This window comes from Xenopus laevis, chromosome 4S, assembly GCF_017654675.1.
Source record: "Xenopus laevis strain J_2021 chromosome 4S, Xenopus_laevis_v10.1, whole genome shotgun sequence".
Lineage (NCBI taxonomy): Eukaryota > Metazoa > Chordata > Amphibia > Anura > Pipidae > Xenopus > Xenopus laevis.
Genome location: NC_054378.1, coordinates 84,450,500 through 84,471,944, shown reverse-complemented (window position 1 = coordinate 84,471,944; position 21,445 = coordinate 84,450,500). Strand labels below are relative to the sequence as shown.

At 36.8% G+C, this 21,445-nt stretch overlaps 1 protein-coding gene across 1 annotated transcript in view; it reads right to left on the bottom strand.

The window, feature by feature from the left end:
- Window positions 1–586: 586 nt before the first annotated feature.
- Window positions 587–21,445, bottom strand: part of znf644.S (zinc finger protein 644 S homeolog) — a 32,210-nt gene continuing 11,351 nt past the window's right edge. Inside the window, exons 3-6 of the mRNA XM_018261027.2 lie at window positions 9,189–12,085; window positions 7,135–7,713; window positions 4,541–4,637; window positions 587–1,790 (exon numbers count right to left, since the gene is read on the bottom strand). Of these exons, the coding sequence (XP_018116516.1) occupies window positions 1,601–1,790; window positions 4,541–4,637; window positions 7,135–7,713; window positions 9,189–12,085 (3,763 nt within the window). The 3' untranslated portion in view covers window positions 587–1,600. The remainder of the gene's footprint in view (window positions 1,791–4,540; window positions 4,638–7,134; window positions 7,714–9,188; window positions 12,086–21,445) is intronic.

Sequence of the window (21,445 nt, the reverse complement as noted above, 5' to 3'; positions counted from 1 at the left end):
TTTAATTTTTCTACTAATAAAAATATCTTTTAACTGAATATCTCTGGTCCTGTGGATCCGTTTGAGTGCTGGACAGCTCTGCTGTACCGCTCCCTAAAGCTGGGGGTCTGGGGCTGATGCACCCGGACCACTTTCACTGTATGGTGCGTTACTTTACATTTAATTTTGGAGCACCTTGTTCTCTCTTACACATTTGAATTCCAGATAATGGATCCCATGCCTGTACTATAAAAAGGAATGATTCAACCTTTCATTTTCCTGCATTTTAAAACTGGTTAGCACGTCACAATTCTCTGCTACTAAAGCCAACTCATACAACACATTTAGCTTTCGGTTAGGTGTCATGTCCTTCAGGAGTCGGCAATATCATAAAAGATTCATGGAGAATGTATTTTTCATATAAACGGCGAGGTTATAACAAAAATCAGCAGATCCCTTTTAACGCCTACATACAAATCCAATACTAATTGGATTATAAAATAGGAGTGTGTTAATAGTAATGTCAAATATTTTTGAAACATTATATATCATCTTTTTGGCCTTTTTTGTTGTCAGTTTCTGAAGTTAAACACATTCAAACTTCAAATTTCCATCCTCACAACACATTTATTTCAATATTTCTGTAAGTTGGCCCTTAGAATGAGCATAGTGTTACACAATGTTCATACACAATCACATCCAAAACAAGTTTTAAAATTTCATTGTAAACATTCCTGTATTTTGAAATATTAAACTTCTGCTAAAATGATTGAATGTGAAGCTAAACGTAACATAAAAACACCCTTTAAGTGTGGTGAGAAAGGTATATTTACAAAATGTGTGTTTAATAAAGTACTAAGGTGCCAAACTAACATAGAACATTAAAAGAGAATAGCAAATGATATTTTTTTTCCTATAAACAAAACTTTGCTCAAAATCTACATTTAAAAATGTCATAGGGTAAATACATCTTTGTTGACAAAGTAGGAGGTAGCATGGATGCACCAGTTAGTGAGAAATGCAACTGAAATAAAGGATTTCCTTTCAACAAATAGGTTCCATTAATATATATATATATATACACTTTCAGAAAGATCTGTTAAAACAATTCACCCTCCACTTTTTAGTACAAAAATTTGTGTAATAAAAAACACATACATCTATGCATACAAGTACTGATTGCCCTATTTGAATGGAACAGTCTTATGAAATTTGCAGTACATGGTAATACTTAATGCCCTAAAAATTAAATACATTGAGTATCACTTATTAGAGAAAGTACTTTAAATAAATGTATACAAGAGTCCAATTCTTCCTCCCCCAAAAACTGGATGTCAGTTCATTGTTACAAGAACTGGAGAAAAAAAAAAAAACAATTTTAAACGGTATACTATTTTGGGTTGTATTACACAGGGCGTGTAAATCAACAAAAATTAATATACATTTTAACCAAAGATAAACTGGGCATCTTATTGTAAATTAAAAGTTTGTGATACGGCAAATCAGCCTTTACTGTATCCGTTATGGTTTAACAAATTGATCAACTTTTTTTTTTTTTTTTATAGAAAAAGTATTGATGTACACTAAAACAAGTCTTGTGTTTTTAAACATGATCTCTGTTCTATGTTGTTGCTTCCATTAGAATAGGAAATGAAGTTTCAGAGATTGAGGGAGGTTTCTTTAGCAGCGATTCCACTTCAACCATACCAGCTCCAGTCCTTGGAAGATTAGCATTAACAATATGGCGTTGCAAGTGCTTTATCCAGTCTTCTTGAACAGACAAAGGCCCACGAAATACAAGTCCACAAAACCTGTGAATGGGAAGGATCAGTAATTAATATTAATTTTGTAGCATTTAAATATTATGGCTAACTACAAAGTTGGGAGTTTATGAAACAGAACACCTTCATCAAGCACAAAACAGTATGAGAAGTGCATTATCCAAAGAGGCCTGCTACACAAGCAAACTTGTCGGTGTATCAACTCAACAGATATGGAAGGGCTATAAGAAACTGGATTTGCATGTGCTGCAGTCACAAAAACTGAATAAAAATGGATTTATCAAACATTTGTGTACAAACATTTTAAGTTTAACACATCATTAAGAATATAGAAAAGATTAGCTTATGAACCGTTTAATTTAAAAGTATTTTTTTTTCTTATATGTAGTTTCTTCCATGACGAAAAAAACCCAAAAACTTATATGTTAAGGAATTTGTTGAAAATTGATCTAAGGTGATGTATTTCTGTGGGGTGGATCAATGTACACAAATTATACATGTTCAATGCTTTAAAAATTATTTGTAAATATAACAGCAATTGAGAGTATTTATTTATCCTATTCTGTTCTCTGGTTATAACATGTACCAGAACTCTGTTCTTCTCCAGGTCTTTTAATCAGCTGACTTCTGCATCCCTTTAAAGAAAAACCATTAGAATGAAACTGAGCTTTCATTTAAAGCAGTGTAGGTGGGTTGTTCATGGTGAGGTTAGGGAGGTTGTGATGGCAGATTCTATTAATCAAAAAATGTATATGTAGATCATTTTCAGATACTTTTTTGTGCAGCAGAGACTGTGGAAAGATTGTCAAGGGAAAGCGATTTTAAAGGACTAAATATTCTAAATTTAAATTCCTAAATATTTTCAGATTCTATTAATGCATTTAAATGAATTGTTCAGTGTAAAAAGGAAACTGGGTAAATAGATAGAATGCGCAACATAAAAACATGTTTCTAATAGAGTTAGTCCAAAAAATTTATTTATAAAGGCTGGAGTGACTGGATGTATAACATAATAGCTACTTATTCCATTATAACTCTTTAACCTTTTCCCAGTTATTAACCAATCTGCGACTTGAAGGGGTGCCATTTGGGACATGAATGTTCATTTAGTATACTTCTAAATCGGACCTGCATACTAAGGATTAAAAGCAAAAAAAGAACACTAATTGGTCCTCCGAGTTGATGTGCAGGACTGATCAACCGTTACCACAAAATTCAGTTCCAGTTATTGTTGCACAAGGGAGTCACACCAAATACTGAGCGCAAGTAAGTGAATACTGATTAATTTACTTTCCCCATACACATATGTTATTGGATCCTTTTTTCCCAAATAAATGCATGACCAAATATAATAATTTTTGTTTCATTTGTTTAAACTAGGTTTGGTCCTAGCTACCTTTAGGACTTGTTTGAATATCAGATGATGTTTTAGGTCACCTTCATATAAAAATATAAAACAGCTTGAAGGGTGCACAAACTTTCAAGCACCAATATCTTTTTGCTTGAGCCACAATTTTGTGAATTTCTGTGTCATTCGCTGGTCACCTGACAGTAAATTATGCAGGTTCAAATAGGAAGTAGTGTGAGTAAAAGATACTGCTTAGCCCCTTGGTGGTGATTACCTGGAAAACGTAATAATCCTTTTTGGGGCAATGGCACATGTGCGGTTTCCTTCCCACCAACAGTCATGTGAATCACCAGTGGGAAAACATACATATCATCTGCACTTTTCAAAGTATGCCAAACTTGCCTCATATGGAAACTTCGGACTACTTTGCAATGTGTATATATACCCGACTTTGATTCACATTACTGCCAGTGGGAAGGAAACCAGGGACATTTTGTTGCCCGTGGTAGGGCAGACTTACTATGATAAGCTGTGACTTAAGAGCCCATCACAATGCAAGACATGCAGTTTAAAGACTTTATCAAATAGAAGGTATTAGCTTCACGCAGCATTGCCTTAAATCCAAATCCTTATAGAACTTTTTATCCTACCAGCCATGACTCCATTGCTTAAGGGTGGTGGCACATGGGGAGATTAGTCTCCCAGCGACAAATCTTCTCTACTGCAGGCGACTAATCTCTCAGAAATGCCTTCCTGCCGGCAAGAATATACAGGTGGGATGGCATATGTATCGCTTCGGAATTCCAAAGTTCCAACCATGGGCGACTTTGTAAAACCGAAGCGATACGTATGCCATCCCGCCAGCGATTCACATTCTTTCTAGCGGGAAAGCATTTGGGGAGATTAGTCGCCTGCAGTAGAGAAAATTTGTCTTTGGGGCGACTAATCTCTGTGTGTGCCGCCACCCTTACGGTCTTCAAGCCCTTAGCCCTCAGAAGCCATCTTCTTGTAGCCTGCACTGATAAGATTTAAAGATATCAAAAGCGGCTGTCTGCAAGTTTGGATATATGGCTCTTATATAATCAGCAGTTCTGGATGCATAGTTGGCCACATAAGGAGGAATTTGCAATATCAATTACTGTAACTTCATATAATGTACTGGAACAATACAATACCCAAATAACCCTTCTGAGCAAAAGCCAAGACAAATATTCCTCGGAAAACTTGCAAAACAGTTTGTGTGCTCTTGAAATTCAGCAAATCTGCTTGTATTATGTTCCTTTGCAACTAGCAAAGTATGACAGTTCAAAAACTGAAGACAGTTAAAAATTGGTAAATTACAATAGAAAAACAAATTCTTACCACGTGCGCTAAAGAATATTTCAAATGCAGGTAGAACAATACATTTTTAAAACTCTTTTGAAAGAAGTACCTGCATCTTAGGATGTAAACCTCATCAGCACCATGAGACATTGGTAATCCTTTCTTCTTACTTCCAGACCTTGATCTTGATTTCTTTTGCTTGAATTCTGTACAGAGTTAAGGTTATTAGAATGAATACATTATAGAGAAGATCAATGGATAAAAAGTGAATATTTGTCATTAACAATTATATTATATAATAATAAAGGTTTATTATTTGAAAAGAAAAAGTTTCCCTAAGCAATGTTGTCACTTGAAAGTAGAAGTACCTATCTTGCATAAATGTGAAGCTCATCCTACATGGGAAGATCTACATGTATGTATTATTGTAAAATCATGGCTTTTCTAAACACAGTTCTGTCCAGCTTCTCCTACATGCATTGATTATCTGATAGAGGACATGTTAGTAAGATTTACAATAAAATATAATTTAAAAAATCATATCTTTGGATTCCATGGGCATTCTGCAGGCTAGAATGGCAGCATCAAGCCTGTGGGTCTCCAGTTAGACAAAGAAATTTAAACCGGCATATAATAGCAAGTGATTCAGGGACAACTCCTGCACATTTATTATATCACACTGTAACATTTATGAGGCACACTCCTTCATCAGACACGTGTGTTGGTGTAACTTTCTTTGCTATAATTGTAGTAGAGGTGCTGATCCATCCATACGATGTACTAGACGCTATCTAGTAGAGAAACTAGGGGAACAAGCACTTTTTTGTCTGTAGATGCACAGCCATATCCTAAAATACACATTATCTCATCACCTAAAACCCAACTTATACAAAGAACTACATATGTACGTAGCAGCAATAAAATGCCCCCAAAAAACATGTTATAAGCTATTTTATAAATATTATATATATGGTTAGTTTTTGTCCCTGAGGATCACTATGATGTGATCGAAACATTGGATTTCTTTTGTTTTTCTATTAAAATCAAGCTACTCTTAACTGAGCCTGCTGAGTGTTGTACAGAATGAGGAGTCTAGTTGGCACTGAGGTAATAAAAAAGTGTTTTACCCACAAGACTGCAAAAGGCTCAGTACTAAATTAGGCTGCTGATGAAGACTGGGAGAATAGGTGACAAAACACAGCACCTAACAGCTGTTAGACAAAACATTGTATTCAGTGCCTTTTATACTCATTACTCTGGATGCGCAAGCAGTAATGAAAATTAATGATCTGAAGTTTGTGCAAAATTCTTTGTGCAAAGCAAATGATCAACAAACTAGTTTTACTTATCAAAGGGAGAAAAAATATCAGCTCTGAAGTTAACAAAACAAGCAGTTGTTCCTTTGTATGGAATAGTCTTAAGTGAGAAAAAAATCTTCATATACTATCTCCTTTTACATAGATTTAATGAATATATATATTACTGTTTTCTGTTTCTACTTTAAAATGTTATATGTAACAGATTCTGTAATTACAAAACAAAAAAACAGAAAGTAACGATCAAGGAAATAAAAATATTTTAGCTTCCGCTTGGAAGCCACAAGGGTTGTTAACTTTATGGATACAGCTCTTCTACAGGGCTATGGAATCTGGGGCATTTAAAGCGAAACTACTTATAGTGGAAATCAGCCACCACCTACCTGCCACAATTTGCTTTCCTATCACATGAATGAAATCTTCAGAGCCAACAGAGGATTAGTTACATAATAGTATCCCTTTTGTCAGGCTGCAGGGCCTGAATCAGTGCATGTTTGTATTTGAAGGCCAGAGTGAGACCATTTGGTATTTACTGCCCTGGTCTTTCCAATAGTAAAATGACTGCCTTGCGTCAACAATTTATTCTGCCTATTTTTTTCTGTTATGGAGCATACTTGTTTTGTTTTTACATTTACTACCTTCATTCACCTCCCACAGTAATCACAAGATTACATAAAAGCCCCCTTAAGGGTGGTGGCACATGCTCCGATTCCGAGAGGTTAGTCACCCAGCTATAAATCTCCTCTTCTTTGGGCGACTTATCTCCCTGAAATGCCTTCCCGCCAGCTAGAATGTAAATTGCTGGCAGGATGGCACTCAGATCACTTTGCCTTACGAGGAAACTTCAGGCGACTTCGGAAAGCCGAAGCCATCCGATTGCCTTCCTGCCGGCGATTTACATTCTAGCCGGTGAAAGGCATTTCGGCGAGATTAGTCGCCTGTAGAAGAGGAGATTTATCGATGGGCGACTAATCTCCTTGCAATTGCCACGTGTGTCACCAGCCTTAGGCCATGAGCACATGACCTTCCTTGTCAGTCAGTTAGTCTTCCTTGTCACAAGCTTTGAGATTAGTTCAAACTGGTAATATAATTAACAACCTACTCCTCCTCCCCCTGCCACAGTGGCTCTGGAGAACCACAGAAAGTTGAAAATGTAAACTGCTTTTAATTTTGGTGTTTCCCCCAGTTTATTGCAAGAAACAACAAAAGCAACAGATATTCCCTATATAAAGAAATAGACAAAGGCATCTTCAGTACAAGCCTTATTCATTGAACTTGTGTTAAATAGAGGGCTATCCAGCTCCTTTAATGTAGAATAAGGTAAAGGAAAAAAAAAGTCAAAGTTTGAATTTAAAATAAAAATACTTAAAAAATTAGAGGATTTTACCTGCATGCATAGCATAGTCCATGGATTTATGTGGATTACACATCAACGTAGAGTCTTCATTTAGTGGATGAAGGCATTTTTGAATGAACCTTTTTCTTGCAGTTTGACTGATCTTTTGAGTGGAATGTTCTACATTCTTTCCTTGACCCAATCGTTTCATTTTAAGCAGTTCAATTAGTGAAAAGGGTTGATCTGTGTCACCATCAATGCTGGTTTTATTACATTCATTTGATAGAGTCAATCCCTCTAATTCTGATGCTGCTCCAACCTTTAAGCCATTATAGCGAGCTTCAGGAGGCAAAGCAGTGCTCGCTGAATTATTACTGGAAGATTTCTGAGCTATATACGGTTTGTGAATTTTACGTCTGTTACTCAGTGCTTTCAATATTTGTTCATATTTTTCTTCGTTTTGCAACATTTCATTAAGGACACAGATAGGTGACTTGTTTGCATCCCACTTCGTTTTGCCAATTCTTTTTAAATGCCCACGAACATGATTTGATAATCCAATTTTAGTATCGAACCATCCTCCACACAGTGCACAGGTATGTTCTGATGGACTTTCTGATTTTTCTATTGCTAAAAAACAGTATGAAAAAAAATTAGTTATTTTAAAATCTTTTGCAAAATTAGAAGTCCAATTATATTACATGGGGACTAAAATACATACAAGCACACACACTGCCACACACTAGGCTCAACTCAGGACTAGAAAACAAATTTTTTTTAAAAAAAAAAACGCTAGTGCATCAGTAAATATTCTATGTTCAGGCCTTCATCAGGGTAACACGGATATAGGCCCCAAGGTAGGGCTGAGAAATTGGCAACCCTGACAAAAACCACAACAAAAGACAAAACAGTGCCTTAAGCTGAGGCACATCATTTTATCTAAAGATACTCTGTCAGTAATGTTTAGCTTAGGCAGGGTCTCTTTGTAGATATCTCTCATCAGCATCAAACAGACAATTCTTCTTCTACTCACTGCTTCACAACAGTCCAAACTGGAGAGGGCCATACAGTGATATTATTATAAAAAAAGGGGTTATCTTCCAGCGCACTACCTTTGCTGTGTATTAACCAAGTGCATCAATCCTTTAACGGGGTACCGCTCACCTTGGATATATTACCATGAATTGTAGAAAGGGGAGCACTTGACAAAGCAGATTATTGCTGAAATGACATTATTTCAGACTTGCTGACACTACATGTTTCGTGGCCCAGAGCGGTGCCCTTTCTCAAGTGTAACAAGTATTTGGAAAACACTTAGAAGCAAAATTGCTCAAACATTACTCTGTTTGGAAAAATTGGAAGGCAGTGTTTACAGACCATTCTGCAGATAAGAGTTGCTCAGTGTGGACAGAAAATCTCATCTACCAATGCATCCCACTAGAATGGCAGGGAAGTTCTCTTCTAATGTAAACTGAGAGGTGCTATCCAAACAGACTAATTCCCCCTCCCTGCCTCCCCCCTGCTAAGTGTTACCCCAGAAGTGTGTACCCTGTAGGATTACTGAAAGCATATGCAGAGAGAGCACAGCGGAGCTCATGGGCGACATCTTCTTCTCTTCGGTAATCTTCGTAAGGGTAGTGACGTATTGGCACCTTCGCAGTTGGAGCAATTTTCCAGTTCGCGACAACTGCGCATGTGCTGGAAATTGCCGAAGGGAAGGAAGAAGACCCAAAGATTATGAAGAGAAGATGGCGCCCGTGAGCTCCGCTCATTTTGCATATGCGGTCAGTGATCCTACAGGGGACACAATTCTGTCTGTAGCAGGGGGGAGGCAGGGAGGGAGGCCAGTGGGGACTTATCACAGTTGGGGGTCGAATTCTCCTTTTATCTGTAAATTCTGTCCTATGCCAGAAAGAGAAATCTTTGTTGCCAGTTCTACAGATTGCCAAATAAGTTCAATGCAAGGTAATCGGGCTCATGTATGAACTTAATAAAAAGAGCTGTTTTACAAAGATTTCAGATTGAAAAAGAAGGGTATCAGAGCGGCTGTACGTGTCAGCAACAATTCAGTAAAATCTAAACACTCTAGCCAAGTTCATTCTTACCTTTTCGTACTCGTTTTGTTGGTGTTCCAGTTCTCTTAAAGTGCTGCATTTTATCATTAGTTGCAATCTGTTCTGGTGACACCACATGTCTAGCTTCGTATGTTAATCCTGCTCTGTGAAGATGTCCACGAACATGATTGGACAGTCCAACCCCAGTTTCAAAGGTTGCAGGACAATAAGGACAAGATTTCTTTTCAAGAGACAAATCACTCCAATGGAATATAGAGTCATGCTCTTGCAGCATAGAGTCATCATCTTCAAGATGATTAGCATCAGGCATGTCTTGTATAAATACATCCCCCTCACCATCTTCATAATACTCAAAGTAAAAACCATCACTGCTATTATAGTGCAGGGTGGATTCATCACCATGCTCATCATTCACTTTTTCCTTGAATACAGGATACATAGACTGTTTTCCTGTATTGTAGGATACATCAGAAGGTTCTGCATATTCATATATTTCATCATTTTCCCATGCATCATATTCATCCTTTTGTTCAGAGGGGTCCATTTTCTTCAGTACAACAAATGTCATTTTTTTAAGGAAATCTGGATAACAGTCTAAATTTTCTTCAGTGGCTGAATGTTCATTTTCTGAATTAAGCACCTTTTCTACAGCAAGCCGTCTCTGATCTTTAAAAGCAACAAATTTCCTTGGCTGTAAAGTCTGAGGATCCATAACCATGCAATCATTCTGAAGATTACCGGATGCTGAAAGCAACTCTAAAGCACTAGATGAATCTTCCTTTTTTAAATTCTTTAACATTTTGAAATTCTGGCCATATCTGTAGCCATGATTCGCTCTCGCATATTTTTGTTTTGTAATGTGTTGATTATACCTATGTTTTTGGTCATTGCTTGTAAAGAGAAGGGCTTTATTTGGGGATATGGATGGACTACAAACTACAGACTGAGCAGCACTTTTCCTTGCTTTTTGAATCTTGTGCTTGCGATGTAACTTTGTAAAACTGTTTGTTTGGGATATAGAACCATAATGGTTTTTCATATCCTGTTTTAAGACAGAATTCTTTGGAAATGAAGAGGAAGGTTTTTTAAATGGTTTTGTTTCCTTATCAACACTTAAAAGTTCGGAATCTGTGAAATCCTGTAAAAGGGAACCATTAAAGCGATCAGGGGAAGATGACTGATGCACATATTCAATATGTTTTCTTAAAATGTTTCTGGTAGAAGTAGTAAAAGGGCACAGCTTACACATATAATTTGCAGACTTTTTGGATGAAAGAAAAAGTGAATTTTTTAATGAGGCTTTTTTAATACCTTTCCTCTGTGGTATATCTGAAGTGAGACTTGCACATTTGACCACTGCTCCATGTGCAGCACTCCTGTGGCACTCCAGTTCATTTTCAGTAACTGCCATAAAGTTGCATTCTTCACAGCAATAGTACCTTTTATCTTTCTCATGGGTTTTGGCATGCTGCACAAATGTCTTTGGACAGTTTGTTCCAAATACACACTGAGGGCACTGCAGTCGTGCATTTCGGCCTTCATCCTGAAGTTCTTTCAATTCTCTTATTTCCTCCATTAGTTTCTGCCGTCGTTCCTGGTGGATTATCATATGTTTAAGAAGTGAATTACGGTCTCTAAATGTTCTCCCACATTCTTTACAAGCATATGGCCTTGGAACATTAACATGCCGAAAGTGATTATTCCCATCCAAATGATACATCATATGTCTATGAAGATGTTTCTTCTCCCTAAAATTTACATTGCATTTTGTGCATGGATAAAATGATGGCTCTTGATCATTAGTGCAAGTTGGAGGTGACAATGAATCACAATCATCATTTGGAAAAAATGATCCAACATCATCAGGTGATGCCTCATCTGAAAAGTCACAAACAGGGCTACATATATAATGTGTGATAGCATCTATCTCTTCTTTTGGAAGATGATCTTCCGTGTCATCATGATTGGATTCAGATTTAACCTTCGTTAATTTATAATTGTGAGAAGCTAAGAGTTGCTCTTCATCACTCTGTTCTATCATATCTAGACTTAATAACTTTGATTTCTTTGAAATATAATCATCATTGTAAGCATCTTCTGAATAGCAACGAGTTATCTTACTACCATCCATTTTACGCTTTCTCTTTTTCTCTACCTTTACAACAGAGTTTTTTTCAGATTCTTCAACTGCATTTTCAATATTTACAAGTTCTTTTTGACCATTCAAATTGGTCTCATTTCCTGTTACATAATCACCTTTTCCACAGCCATTTGGATTATAAACCTCTTTGACAGGCATATTATTCCTATCATCACAGACATCTACAGGCTCTATTAAAGTGCTATCCAATGTGAAAATATTTCCATTAGGTGTGTCAGAACAAATAGAAGAGGTAGGAAGTTTTACAATGGAATGGGGTTCTTGCTTTGCATGTGCTATATCTGGTATTAAAAATAAAACTTGTTGACTGGACATCTGTGCAGTTTTTATTGTAGGCTCATATACCACCTTCAAAGATGAACACAAATCTTTTTGCTGAACCACAGATTGTTCTGAGGTTTCTGAAATGCTATCTGTACTCTTGATGGAAGTGATGGCTGGGGAGCAAGAAACTGGTCCATTTATAGACGTTTCTTTAGTCAAGGAAAGGTTTTCACTAGGGCTAGTAGGATCACCAGCATTAATAAATAGAGATGGCTGGACTCTGCTTAAGGTTTTTTCAGACCTCTGTAATTCTTCTGGCATAGTCAATGAACTATTTTTCTCAAAAAGTATTTTTCCGGATTGTATACTTTTAAATACTAAATCATTTTCTTCAACAAAGTTGAAATTGGTGTCCTCTTTGAGACGCTCTTTAGCACCAGAACCTTCAGTATTTATCTGGGATTCCTCCATCCTGTTAATGTTCCCATTAACGAAATGTGTTCTAAAAAGTAAAATGAAAAAATAAAAAGATAAGAATGTGCATTAGAGTATTAAACAAGCCACAATAAAACAAACAAACAAAAAACACTACTGGTTTATAATTCCACTGATATATTTACTTTACATTTTTAATTTGCTCCACAATAGAAATCTTAATACATATGGTTCATTACTGCAACTATAAAAACAAAAAACAATGTACTGCCTTTGAACATTCCTAGGCTGAGGGCACATGCACATAGAATGTTGGCTCCGCTGCTCTCAGCCAGTGGGTATTTTTTATTTATTTTTCTTAAGGCGGAGAGAAGATCTGCTATTGCCCCCAGCTCTATTAATCTGTACTGGAAAGTAGAGCTTCCGCTTGCATGCAGATACATGTAGCAGAAATCAGCAGGCAATTTTTTACGTGCACGCAATCTGAGTATGTACTTTTCAGTGCCAATCAACTGAGCTGGGGAAGGTAACAGATCTGCTTCTCTCAGCATGCAAAAAAAAAATAAAACAGGCTGATGGCACTGAAACCAACACTGTGCCCTGTCCCTTAGCACAATAACTGAACATCATCATAAATGGAAAAAAAAAAAAAACACATCCGTGCTTGTCTACAGCACAAAGTCAAGCCTATGTCAATCAGAATGTCCTGTCTGGTGCTGCTAATGCCATATCTGGTTGGTTGTCAAGTTCCCCAGACACAATGCATGGCTGCAAGACGTACCACTGTTCAATCAGCTTTGTTGAGTGCCCAGCACTATATATATGTACCTACCACTGTCAGGCACAGCATATGTAACGGGTGGCAACTGGGTAGACCTCAGGTGTCTCGATTTAAGCCTTTGGCAAACAAGATATGTATTATGCTCTCTATGTATTGACAAGGTGCATCAGTAGCTCTGTAATGATGTCCTGCTCCATGAAAACATTATGCACGAAGCACACGCGTACTATACTGAAGTGCTATGTTCTGTGCCCTGCATGTATGTTTTAATAAAAGCACAAACACCAAACAGCCAGCAAGGTCTCTGCATGTGCAAATGGTATGGCACACTAATGGGTGTCATTTTGTTCTCATAAGTGTACATACAGTACATTCAAGCTTTACTAATTCATAAACCGCCCACGGAATTTCCATGTTCCTTGAGAACCTACCAAGTGTTGCTAAGAAAACCGCAATGGATGCATTTCCCCTGAGAGGCTCATGTTCACCTATATCACTGAAAAGTACTTCTAAAGAATTTTTCAAGAATTTAATCCAGACTTGAGCTATCTGGCCACAGTCTAAAGTGCTACAATCAGAAACCTCAAATTGATGTTAAGGGTCCATAACCTATTTAGTTCTGCAACATGGCTTCCAAATTAAACAAAGAAAGAAAGAAAGAATGATGGTTAGCGGATGAAAGGAGGTTAAGCCATCACCTGTATTCAACTACATCTCTCAGCAATAGGACAAAAAACATTTATGCTAAATAAAGAACTCTAGTGGTTTTAAGTGTAAATGCAGTTATTAAAAACAACGTCAGATGCTATGCAATAAACAAGATAAAATAGCCTCTTGGTTTGTAGCATGTGTTGTATTAAACACCCCCTTTATAAGTAACTTTGCTTTCACTAGTCGTCCCCCTCCGTATAATTCAACTGATTTGCCTTAAATATTGGACACTACAAAGAAGCCTTTAATGCTAAAAGTTGTAGAGGTTCAGATGCAATGCACTAATTTCACAAATGTAGGTTAATAGTTTAATATATTATACTTAAAAATAAATAAGTGCTTTGTTTGGTGATTTCAGTGCATTGAGAGAGCAGTAACCCACCCTCTGCCACTGGACTTTTCATTTGTTAGGTTTCATTTGAATGAATATTTACTTTATTACAGTACACATTAAAATGTTCACTTTGACGTGTGAAGCAAACGTTATTGTAATTGCATATAGACATAAGAGTTACAGGCCCTTGAAAGCTGAATTAAACCCTAAAAATGAATGTGGCTAAAAATGCCATATTTTATATACTGAACTTATTGCAGCAGCCTTAAGTTTCAGCTTGTCAACAGCAGCAATGATCCAGGACTTCAAACCTGTCACAGGGGAGTCACCATCTTGGAACGTGTTAGAGATACTCACAAGCTCAATGGGCTCTGAGCAGCTGTTGAGAAGCTGAGCTTAGGGGTTGTCGCAAATTATCAAGCAGAAAAGAAATTTGGCCTGTAATATAAGATGATGCTACATGGCTGATTATTAAATTATGATGCTAGTTGCACTGGTTTCTTTGCGGTCATTTAGTAATTATCTGTAATAATTACTACTCTGCCTTATATTCTGAGATTTATATTCATACCCCTATATGTAATAAAAGTCAGTAAGTTTGCCCAGGAGCAGTAACCCATAGCAACCAATGAGATGTTTTGCTTTTAAACAGATGACCAGTAAATTTTATCTGCTTATTGGTTGCTATGGGTTACTGCTCCTTGGCAAAAGTATTGGCTTTTATTACATAACCCCTATGTGTACTGTATATTTTGAGTTTGTCCCAAATTTCAGTAACTGACCGCTGCACAAAGAACGTGCAGTGAATCAGCAGAAAAGAAGATGGGGAGCTACTGGGGCATCTGCAGAGGCACAGATCTTCCCTGTTAAACAGGGCCGGCTGGGCATCCTAGGCAACCCGACACATGCGTGGCAAGGCAGGGGGAAACAAGAAGAGCGTCCAGTAAGAGGACATGGGTCAGGACTAGGGATAAGTGATGAAAGATACGTAACTGGCAACCCCCCCCCCCATAAAAAATAGATGTTGACAATCTCTTTTAGTAGATACTCTATTTAAAAGTTGTTCCATTGATTTCACAGTGTCTCATCTGCATCTAGTATAAATAAGCCTTTGGTGCTGTTATTTTGCGTTCACTTATCTTATGACAACTTTTCAGATGATTACAACTTCCTAAAATGAATTATTCCATTTATATTCAAGAATAAAAAAAATATATAATCTGCTAGTGCAGTTTTCATTTTTTTTCCAAGTCTTACTTTAAAATGCCATTTTACACACACAAATATATAAACACATTTTCCTTTCATCATTCCCCTGAACATTTAAGAAAACATAACACATTCTACTTGAGGCATGTTTCAGCAGTGAAAGATGATCAGTCAGTTTTAGCACCCCAAAATGGTGCTAAAGCTCTACTCAGCAGGACACTGCATTGCTTGTTAAATCTAAAAAAATATGGCATATACAGAAGGTAGCGCAGCATAAACAATAATAATACCAACATCTTTCAAGCAAAGTTCAGTATGGGTTATTTAGTTGCAAAAATAAATGTAGCCTGTGGGAACTTCAGTATAGTGAAATGTGTGGTGTGTGTCACAACTTATTATAAACGATAGGCAGACAAAGTGTATGCTCATTCCAATTCAGATTCTAAATTAGTGTTTCTCAACAGGAAGCAATGCTGCTAACGAAGTGGTAAATTCGGTGTTAATGAGTGGCTTCACTGTTACCACCTCAGAGGTAAAACCTTACATGCGCCATCCATCTGTTCCAGTGTTAGGGGTTTAGGGAAAGAACAGACGCTTCTACGATTTCAAACAAGTTCAAGGACGGACTTGAACAGCAGGGTGGAAGCATGTAACCAAGCATCTATAATCTTTATTAATAAATAAATCACTATTGTCGGCTGACCCAAACCTATACCTATTTTAGAGCAATAAATACAAAAGTATGACTTAAAGGGGAGGTTCATCTTCGAGTTAACTTTTAGTATGTTATTGAATGGCCAATTCTAAGCAAATTTTCAATTGGTCTTCATTTATTTTTTATATTTTTTGAATTAATTGCCTTTTTCTGCCAATTCTCTGCAGCATTAAAATGGGGGTCACCAACATAATTTTTAACAACAAATGCTCTGAAAGGCTACAAATATATTGTTACTGCTACTTTTTATTACGGATGCTTCTTTTCAGCACCTCTCCTATTCATATTCCAGTCTCTCATATCTATCGATGCATGGTTGCTAGGATTTTTTGGATCCTTGCAACCAGATCACTGTAATTGCAAACCGGAGATCTGCTGAATAAAAAGCTAAATAATTCAAAAACCACAAATAATAAAAAATGTAATCCGATTGCAAATTGTCTAAGAATATCACTCTTTACATCATACTAAAAGTTAATTTAAAGGTGAACAACCCCTTTAACAAGATAAAATCAAGCCTGCACTTCAAGACAATGTTATTTAAAGAGGAATTTGGGTCTTGTATGATGGTGACAAAACTGGTGCTACAGTATATGCATAAACTATTGCACCAAATTCCCTTTTTTAAAGGGGAACTATTGTGAATCTGAAACTGTAATATAAGCATCATACTGAAATACAGCTTGCTAAATATAATACATTTATATTCTGTACCATTTCTGAAATAACGTTTAGCTTCACTATCCCTCTCTCAGCATGCCTCTCTTGATTTTCTCTTCATGCAGGAGTTGGGTGTCAGATAATCATTGACAGTTAGACCCTACATATCTTATAGGGGGTCCTTTTGCCTAAAAGATGCATAAGAGCTCACTCATTTTGTCAGTTATTTTAGAGAGCTCTAATTCATCTGCTAGGAAAGGAACCCCCCCCCAATAAGATATATTGGATCTAAATGTCAATAAATATCGGACACCCAACTGCTGCAAGTTGAAACAGATGCTGAGAGAAGGATAGTGAACATAAATTTGATTATTTCAGAAACAATGCAGAAAATGTAATTTATATATTACTGTGAGATTGTATTTACAAAGTTTTTCAGTATGATGAAGCTTATGTTACATTTTCATTTTCGAGCTAGTTTCCCCTTTTAACATTCACCTTAGTTACAGTCAAACTCTCAATTTGAAATAACCTTAAAGTGCTGTATGGAATTTACAAGGGTTAATAAGCAATTTAGAATGTGGTCTTGTTTTTGGTCTAATATTTGGCAGGTTCTGATATTTGTCCAAACACAAAAGATTATAGATACTTTTTTCTGTATACAAATCAAGTAAAGCTGCTAAGACCTGCTTATAAATGTTTAGTGTGGCTACTTAAATGAATAGTATTCTGCAATACTTTATTTTTATTGTTCAGCTGATCTACCCACTAACCATGCTAAGCCATGTTTACAATAATTTGATCTTTTTGTGACAACCATACGACAAAATCACTGGGAAATCCACAGGGTAAGTATTGTCTCTCGTTGTTTGTCTGCTTATTACAATTATTTCTATATATTTGCTAACTTATCAGTTAGAAAGGAACAAAGGTCAGACCTTTCTTTATAGTGGCAGATTATTTAAATGCTTCAAGCTATTCTTACCAATTCATAAAGTTTAAACATCAGTATTTTTGCAAACTATAAGCACTTGCTATAACACCCTTGCTACACTGCATCTTGAGGTTACTACTGAAGAAAAGAGGTGATAATTGCATTTTATCATAATTATTCTGCAAGAAAACAGGCTGGGTCACTTAAATACAAGTTACATTTAAATAAAAGCTCTCCACTATGTGGTTCCCTATAAAATAGTGCACTAGGTCAAACAAGGAAGACTGCAAGATAAATAAACTCCAGCGCAGCACTTTAAGGGAGGTGCAGTTTTGTCAGAAAATGAGAATGGACCTCGGGGAAAAACAATTTATCTCACTGGGGGTACCTAACATTTTGACAACCCTGTAAAATATTATTTTTTTGGCATTTAAACTCTTAAATGCACCCGACAAAAACTCACTGGGTCACCTAGTCTAGGCTTAAATTAAGATCCTGCATAATAAATTCCATTACCTTAAAATAAAAATCAGGAATGAGGGCTCTGTGACTTTTCCAAAATACACTTTTCACAATACTAAATAATGACAACAAACACTAGGATTTCCAAAAAGTATAATGCAAGCGTGTGTTGTATTGACAGCAATCCTCTTAATGCACTGATCTCTGTATTTTGGGGAAAATAATCACCCTTTGATATAAAAGCAGGGGCTAGTTTTTTTTTTAAGCTAAAAACAGAAAGAATAAGACAACAAAAAAATGGTTGGGTTAGGACATTCTATATAATAGTAAAGGTTAGCTTAAAGGTAAACTAACCCTGTAATTGAAGGATAGGATTTTGCGATATTGTCCTTTTTTATATTTTGTGATATACAATGACCAAATATTTCTATATCAGGTTTACTACCTTTTCTTCCTTTGCAATCTGGGCAGGAAGGTGCCCTGGTGACATCAGGGTGGACCAATAACATACAGGGGCCAACCATAATTGTCGTTGATTGGGCTATGACACAGAGACTTGTGATTGGCCACATCAGCTGTCAATTAGGGTAAGACCTGCTTGGTTTCGAGACATTTAAAAATTGGACAGCTGGTGTCCCTACCTTAGAGGACCCTAAGCAGTGTCATGAGGATGAGGGCTGGTTTTATAGGCAGTTAAAATGAGACTTAAATAGAATGTCTATATATTCTAGATACACACAGAAGCCAAGGGTGAGGGATAATTTAGGGCAAACACGTATTCTTTAAACTAGGGTTGAATTTCTCGTAAAGCAATGTATTTATAGGAATGGGCTCCTGACCAAACCCTGGCGTTAGCAGAAAAAGAATACACCTATTATTGATGAAGGCAGTAGGTTTAGAACAACACAAGTTGCAAAATGTCTCAGGTTTTTGCACAATAAACTGATGGAATGGGGGATAACAGGGCAATGGAAAGGCAGAAATATGGATAAAGACTTTTTAATTAGAACTACTTTATTTACACACACCTCCAAGTTTTAAATCTTTAGCACTATATAAAAATATATTCCCTTCCCACGTTCCCCACATGAAGCCATGAATAATTACTGCTTACAAGATAGCACTGAGTTAATGCCACACATAACAGTTTTTATAAAATTGGCTTATTCTGTAGTGATTCCTGTTTGATGACCAAAATAGAGCACACAGAGGTTTTGTACTTGAACCTTTTAAATGCAGATCTGTACAAAATCCTCATACGAAAAATTGGATCAGACAGTCCGGATATAAGCATGATTTAGTGTAAACTGGTTGCAGAAAGCTTGTGAACTGGTTCTGTTCATCAGGACATCCTGGTGCACATGGTTTTCACAAAAGTATAGTTGTTGCCAGGGCATTGAAGTTTATAAAAAATTTTGTACCGTACTTGAAGAGCTAATAAATGTATTAAGGTTACTAAAGAAATTATCAATACTATTACTTTCTAAATTTTAACAGGAATGTGTTCCTGAGCCTAAAATCTACCTCTTTAATTTTTACTTTGTAAAAGTTCCCACCCAATGACCAGGGTCATTCAGCAACACCATTTTAGGCTCAATTTTGTGCAAAGCTTGAACAGGCTAGGGTACCGTTGTCCTACAGCCTACTGGGAGTTTGCCCCACCTCCCAAGCTCAACATCCTTGTTAAGTGTACTGCAATGTCAAGGAAGGGTTAAACACACACAGATCAATCATACCAGTAGTGCATATTTTGAAACCCAACATATCAGATTTACATTCTGCCAGTTTGCAGTTAATTTAACCAAATCTACTTCTAATTAAAGGGAAACTCTGGCTTCCAAACCAAAATTTGACACAGAAACCCCTAATATACCCATCACAGTTACCAGTTTCTTCAAAAAGTATGAATACATGCCATTTTCTATGCAGAAATCCAGCTGTTTAACAGTTCTTCTCTGTATCATTTGAAATCCTGGCAGGGAAGGACGGACTAAACACTGATGTTATAAATTGTAACAACTTCTCCACAGCTTACAGGAGCTACATAACCCCCAATGCATTGCACTATGATGTTCTGTTCCTTATTGAAATCATGTGTGCAGGGAATTGTGGAGGTTGGAGGATGCAGGCTAAGGACAGATGGCTGCTGATACAAAGTAACAGTAGTCAGGCAGCTCAGCAAAGTAGTCAGACAGATCAGAAAGAGAGCAGGGGGCTAGGCTTAGAGGACTGTTTCAAACCATTAAAAATGATGAAAAGTCTGCATATATCTAATGTATATTGCAAAGTTGCTTGAAATTATGTTTACTTTTCAAAAAGCTTAAATAATGTTTATGTGGAGTTCCCCTTTAGCCACATGGCTTTTATTTTAGTGGACTGTCAATTCTACTTATATGACTTTCCTATAGTTTATACAGCTTTAGAAGATGGAATAACCAACTGTAAATGGATGTTACAGGTGGGGTGTGGTTGTCAATAAGTTTTTCATTTCCTAAAGGTGTTAAATTTTAGGGCATTCTTTTGTTTAAAAGGCTAACTAGTACATGTCAACATAAATGTTTGTGTATTAAACATCCCAATAATGAAATCCAGTAATAGAGAAAAGGGTATAAGAGTTGGGTAAGGGCAGTATCACAACAATGCTACTCTGGGATCTCAGGCACATTAAAGAGTTAAACTCAGATCTTTTCCTTACATAGTCAGTACTGTACAACTAGACAGATGTGGGATTTACCATTCTCATTCATCCCCAAGTCACACTGACATCATTGCCACTAAAAATGTACAGGGAGAAGTTTTCCTTTATAATTTAAATGCTTCTAAAGTATGCACCCAAGTCTTTAAAGTCTAAAATTGTTTACCTTTTAGGTGTTCCTCAAACACAGCCAACCGAAGCCTTGTATCCTCTTTTCCACCCAAATATAGAGGAAGTACTAAAGGAACAACAAATAATAATAACAGCTTTTCATTAGAGAAAAAAGTAAACAGCAGTTTTCATTATAGGCTTTCCTAGGTGCAGTTAAACAGCAAAGGCGCAAGCTGAAAAGCTGCTTATAAAAACTTTCTGAAGTACATACACACACACAAACTGACCACAGATGCAAAGTATATTCTACATTCAGTATTCTTCGGGAAGTGAATGCTATATTGGCGCATGCGCAGTTGGAGTAGTGTTCCAGTTCGAGCAACTGCGCATGCGCCAAAAGTGCTGGAAATTGCCAAAGAGAAGGAAGAGGAAAAAAATAGAAAAATAGAGCCAGAAGATGGCGCCAATTTGCTCTGCTGCGCTTACTCAGCACCTATACATGAGTAATGAATTAAAGGGCACTTTCAGGTGTAATCACATAAACTTTATCAGAAAGGTCTATATGAATACACCAGTAAATCCTCAAAGTAATGCTGCTCAAAGTGCTCAGTGAAAAGAAACACCACATTTCTTTCCTTCTATTGTGTACACATGGGCTTCTGTATCAGACTTCCTGTTTTCATCTTAAACATCCAGGGCTTGGGCATGCTCAGTTTGCTCCTCTCCCTCCTGCTGTAATCTGAGCCCAGAGCTATGAGTGAACAGGGAGAGACTCAGGCAGGAAGTGATGTCACAGCAAGCTAATATGGCAGCTG